This window comes from Parasteatoda tepidariorum, chromosome 7, assembly GCF_982258835.1.
Source record: "Parasteatoda tepidariorum strain Cologne lab strain chromosome 7, Ptep-v5.0, whole genome shotgun sequence".
In the NCBI taxonomy this organism is placed as follows: domain Eukaryota; kingdom Metazoa; phylum Arthropoda; class Arachnida; order Araneae; family Theridiidae; genus Parasteatoda; species Parasteatoda tepidariorum.
Window position 1 is genome coordinate 8,797,359 of NC_141761.1, and position 6,269 is coordinate 8,803,627.

The 6,269-nt window shown below is 34.2% G+C and overlaps 1 protein-coding gene across 1 annotated transcript; it reads left to right on the plus strand.

Annotated features, from left to right (window-relative positions):
* The first annotated feature begins 970 nt into the window (after positions 1-970).
* On the plus strand, positions 971-4,563 carry LOC147806806 (uncharacterized). The gene is made up of 3 exons (XM_087168600.1): positions 971-983; positions 2,035-3,331; positions 4,417-4,563. The coding sequence occupies exons 1-3, from the start codon at positions 971-973 to the stop codon at positions 4,448-4,450; spliced, it is 1,344 nt and encodes a 447-aa protein (XP_087024726.1). The 3' UTR covers positions 4,451-4,563.
* Positions 4,564-6,269: the final 1,706 nt, after the last annotated feature.

The window sequence follows — 6,269 nt, forward strand, 5'->3', positions numbered from 1 at the left end:
AGGTCGCAGGATCGAGTCCCGAAGTTTCAATAGAACTCCAGCACTTATAAATATACGAGGAACTGAGGGATCTGCATTAAAAACTTTGTTTTGGAACATTAAATATTACACAGCAGTATCATATTGTGTTTCTATGTCTTATAATTAAACAGTCATGTGATACTTATAAATATTCGTTGCAGTTATACGATAAATTTGGATTATAAACATGTGATTCTCTTTATTTCAATTTGGTGCTTCAGTTTTCAGACCTTTTCACGCCCAGAATTTTCTGGCTTTTATTCTTCAGTAAAAAATTAATGTGGTACGACTTTTTCATTAATTGCATAAACCTAAATTATTAAGAATGACTTTAAGAAATTTATTGTTTCTTGTAAAATTAGTTTTGATGGTAGGATTAAAATAGTAACGAGCATACCTCCTCATGCTACTTCTAAAATTTGTTGTTGTTGTTGTTGTTAATTTACGTCGCACTAGAGCTGCACAATGGGCTATTGGCGACGGTCTGGGAAACATCCCGGAGGATGATCCGAAGACATACCATCACAATTTTGATCCTCTGCGGAGGGGATGGCACCCCATCTTCGGTAGCCCGGCGACCTACTCGCGAAGTCGAGCACTTTACGGTAGCACAGTTTAGCGAGGACCAATAACGCACACCCTCGGTCCCTACGCAGACTGATCCAAGTGGTCACCCACCCGCACACTGACCGTAGCCAGTGATGCTTGACTTCGGTGATCTGCTGGGAACCGTGTCTTAACGATCAGTCCACTGCGGGACTCTAAAATTTGGAATACAGATTATAAAAAAACTGAACTCGCTATCTTTATTCTTCGCAACATTTGGTAAGAGAGCAATACTCTTATGGCAACTTCAATACAAATATCCAGATTGTTTGTTATACAATTTATTATGTTACGATTCGAATTCTGAATCACTGCATTGCTTCTAAATTATCTTTCGTTAATAATGACCAACACAAGTAATATAACTGTGACCATGAGATAAAAATCTATTTAAGCTATCCAGCCGCCACGTAGCAATCTCTTAGTAGTTTGGATAACTGAGTATTATTACCTTCATTACTCTCTTACGAATAACCTTCTGGATTTTAGAAATTTAAGCTACGGCAGCTTCAGTTATATTAGGTAAGTGTATCTTTGTTGCTCTATAGACATTTTGGTAGTGTAGAACAATATATGCAGTGCTTTAAAATTTTCTTTTATTAAAAATTTACTATTTTTAAAGAAATTGCAGCATTTTAATTTTTAAAATTAAATAGGAAATATTAAGCGGCATAAATATATCTAAAAGTGCTTTTTTGTTCAATAAGAGACAGTTTTAGTAAAATTAAAGATTAATTATGTTTGAGTAAATAAAAACGGTTTCTTAGATATTGTAATCTTTTGAAAAATTCATCAGAGTGAATTTAATTAAATTCATATTTTGTTTTTCTCACGGAAGTGTTTTAAACATGTCGAACGATGTTTAATGAAGTTTGGTCAGCATTCATTTTTAATGTTCATAAATAAAAGGTCCAAACATTTGAAATTTTTAAACAAATTTACTTTTAATTTAATAGCATAAGTACTGTTTATGAACAAATTATTGAACCTACATTCGTAAAAATAAATACGTATTCGCCGTCGAGAACAGATTTATTAATGCGATTGGGCTTAAACAAAAAAGAAGAAAACAAGGTAAAAAAGTTAGAAATCGGTAAAAATTTCAAGACAACAACAAAGCAGTTGAATCTACAAGTGGTTAAACTACACTTGTGTAAAAAGGTTTCGATTATCTTATATTAATTTCTCAAGTTACCTGCAAACTAAATTCTATAAAAACTGGTCGTATGTGAGATTGCTTATTTTAAATTCAAGATTTTAGTAAAATTTTAAGTCTGAATAATTTGTTTTTCTTTTCCGTAAAAGAATTTTTTTTAATTTATGTGAAATTTAAAATTCAAAATATTGCTGTGTCATTATAGGTTAATTGGCTATTGCATCTACTGAAATTAAAGCCACGCATTTAAGACTGTATTGTGAACTGGCTTACCGACTGGGAGTCACGCAATTACTGGACTGGCTTACCGACTGGGAGTCACGCAATTACTGGACTGGCTTACCGACTGGGAGTCACGCAATTACTGGACTGGCTTACCGACTGGGAGTCACGCAATTACTGGACTGGCTTACCGACTGGGAGTCACGCAATTACTGGACTGGCTTACCGACTGGGAGTCACGCAATTACTGGACTGGCTTACCGACTGGGAGTCACGCAATTACTGGACTGGCTTACCGACTGGGAGTCACGCAATTACTGGACTGGCTTACCGACTGGGAGTCACGCAATTACTGGACTGGCTTACCGACTGGGAGTCACGCAATTACTGGACTGGCTTACCGACTGGGAGTCACGCAATTACTGGACTGGCTTACCGACTGGGAGTCACGCAATTACTGGACTGGCTTACCGACTGGGAGTCACGCAATTACTGGACTGGCTTACCGACTGGGAGTCACGCAATTACTGGACTGGCTTACCGACTGGGAGTCACGCAATTACTGGACTGGCTTACCGACTGGGAGTCACGCAATTACTGGACTGGCTTACCGACTGGGAGTCACGCAATTACTGGACTGGCTTACCGACTGGGAGTCACGCAATTACTGGACTGGCTTACCGACTGGGAGTCACGCAATTACTGGACTGGCTTACCGACTGGGAGTCACGCAATTACTGGACTGGCTTACCGACTGGGAGTCACGCAATTACTGGACTGGCTTACCGACTGGGAGTCACGCAATTACTGGACTGGCTTACCGACTGGGAGTCACGCAATTACTGGACTGGCTTACCGACTGGGAGTCACGCAATTACTGGACTGGCTTACCGACTGGGAGTCACGCAATTACTGGACTGGCTTACCGACTGGGAGTCACGCAATTACTGGACTGGCTTACCGACTGGGAGTCACGCAATTACTGGACTGGCTTACCGACTGGGAGTCACGCAATTACTGGACTGGCTTACCGACTGGGAGTCACGCAATTACTGGACTGGCTTACCGACTGGGAGTCACGCAATTACTGGACTGGCTTACCGACTGGGAGTCACGCAATTACTGGACTGGCTTACCGACTGGGAGTCACGCAATTACTGGACTGGCTTACCGACTGGGAGTCACGCAATTACTGGACTGGCTTACCGACTGGGAGTCACGCAATTACTGGACTGGCTTACCGACTGGGAGTCACGCAATTACTGGACTGGCTTACCGACTGGGAGTCACGCAATTACTGGACTGGCTTGAGAGCAGTTCCTATCAGTAAGAGTTATTTATTATCAGTATTAAGTTATTTATCAAATTTTCATTCATTGATAGAATCTTTCACTTATGCCAAGTTGACTGAACCCTCTATATACTTTTTAGAATAACTGAAATAATTTGCCGAATCCGCATTTTTTTTTAATTTTTGATTGAGCTTTTTTCTTTACTATTCATGCATTTTTGAAATAGAAACTTGATTCAATTATGAAACTGGGTAAAATTTTTATTCTTTTATTAGATATTAATTACATATGGTATATCTAAGTAAGCATCTTGAAGGGGTAGTAAGATTTTATTTCTAGAAATAAGTTATAAGAGATGTCAACAATATTTTTAGTTTTAATCAATCGTTGCTTTTCATTATGTAGTCTCTACCCCGTTCTAAAATAGACTTCGTACTTTTTTTTAAAAAAATTTGAAATTTTCTTAGCCCGGACTTTTTAAACATTTTTAGATTACTGTTTCTTAGTATTTACAGAAGTATACTTTTTGGAATTATCACTTCCAACGTAGAATATCCATAACCTGGATCATAATTTTATAGTTTATTTTGCAATCAATATTGATATTGGTTGGTAACTGAGCTTCCGTCAAAAGTTTTTTTAAAAAAATTAGGAAACTCTTCTTTTTCTGCGACTTCTGTTTGTTGGACTCGAATATTTGTCAACTATTTTACTTTGCTCTCACTCAACTGGACGACCCGGAGTAAGATTCGTTTTTGAGGGTAGAATTTTCATTTTTAAGTTTAGCAAATCAATCACAGCCGATTCTTTATGCTATGATACCCATTTCATACATAGCATAAATATCTGGAGCATCTTTTTCAGCCTTGGTTAAAAGCAAAAAATTTGTCTAGAATGAAAATTTTTCTAATTTAGCAGTTTCCTTTTGATCTGAACAATTACACTTATTCCAACAGGTGCAACAAAACATAATAAAAAAAATTAAATGATTTTTTGAATGTTAGAAATTAGAAAAAGAAAAAAATAGCAGAAATTTATTTGACAACTCAAATTTGTGGCTTGGCATAAATAAATTGAACGCACTCATTTGTGTTCATAAATGTTCTTTCTTCCTTTTAGGTATCAGTGGGTGCCTCCATCACTACTTTATTAGAATGTCTCCAACAATTATAACAGTAGCTATGACAATAGTTTACAATCCTCCCAAGACAGTCCCCTTTTTCTATATCAATAATGAGTTATTTCTTGTTCTCTCGAAATTAAATGTTTTGAAATACTTTAAAACTTAAAAATCATTGATAATCATTGTTGGAAATGAGTGATTTATGCAACACAATTTTTTATCATGTTATATTCAAAGTCTCCCTTGCTGTTTTGTGTTAAAACTTAGGTCGAAATTCTTTAAAATGTAATGTAAATTAATGTAAATCATTTAAAATGTAAATTAGGTCGAAATTCTTTAATTTACAAGCTTTGACGTTAGCCGCTCTTTTTAAGGTTTATCTTGAATGCAGTTTTTGTTACGACTTATTTTTCAAAATATTTTTAATTAAATTTATTTTTAATTTTTAATTTGAGGACAGATTATTGCATGATAAAATTATTGACATAAATAACTTTAGTAAGAGTAATTAGAAAACCAATGCTTTGATCCCCTAGTTTCTATTGAAATTTTTATACTATTAGAAATATAGAGGCTGAGATTTTTAATTCTGGTATTACACGTTACTCGTATTTTGTTTATCGCTAACAGGAAACTCTACGCAACAACGATAGAATGTTATACTTGTGAACTTTTAATGCTTTCAACAAATCTTCGAGTATTTTAAAGTTCTAATTTAAAGTTCTTAGTCCCTCAAAATTTTATTTAAAGAAAATTCCAACATCTTCAAATTGAACTGATAAATAACAAATTTACTGTATGTTTCAAAACTGCGATAGATTTTATGAGAAATGACTTTTCAAAGCAATGCAGTAAACTATATACCAATTCCACGTTCTAGGGATAATCAATAATTGTAAATATACCAAATCTTTAATTTTACTGTCATAGTTTCGGATGTCATATGGTTTGTTACTGAATAGTCACCTGGTGTTGTATAGGTTTAAATATCATATTAGAAATTAAAACTTCGTTCTATTCCTGAAATAATTTAAAATAAAAGCTAATAAATAAATTTAATAAACAGCCATGCACTAACAAATACTTTTAGTAGTATACGCAAATTTTTTTCAAAGTATAATTATTTAAAAACTTTTTTGCCTAAATAGATATCAATATTGTCCAGCTTCAAAAAATTACGCGTGTTAACATATGATTTTGGGATCCCGTTGAAATTTCTATCAAACTAAATATTTCAGGGAGTTTTTAAGAAATACTTGATTAGTTTTTAATACTATGAGAGAAGGTGCAAATTTTAGTCTTTTAAAAGAAAAATACCCCATACTGATAAACATGTTAGATTCATATCTACAAATCTATTTGTGACGGCTTTCACATGCTAATTAATATTAAAGTATTTTACCTTTTAAGGCATCATTACACAAAATTTGCTACGATTCATTTTTCGAAGAATTTTTGAAAATCTCATGCATGTGAATTATATTGGACAAAAATAAAACGTATCTAGGCATTGTAATATTTATCTTTTAAAAAGGGACAAGATACAGTTTGTGTTAACTGAAGTTGATGAAAGCTCCAAATTCTATTCATTCTACGCAGTGTAAAAATATACTTTATAATATCAGGACATAGTTTTTTTAAGTGGTAAACTGGATTGTATTTTTGACGAACTATTTTCTGAAGCAAACATTCTATGATCTTGTTCATTAAATATTCTTCGTTGCTAACAAAGTTAATATTCATAAATCCAGTTAATTAAGTTTACTTTACATTAACCTGAATAGTATTTTAATTTAAAATAGAATAAATTAATAATTCGAACTGGGTGTCGTGTTACTCTTAGCATAGA

Bases quoted from the DNA above. Each gene is read 5' to 3' on its own strand.
- LOC147806806 (XM_087168600.1), top strand. The intron at 3,332-4,416 runs GTAAGAGTTATT...TCTTCCTTTTAG, and splicing joins CTTGAGAGCAGTTCCTATCA to GTATCAGTGGGTGCCTCCAT.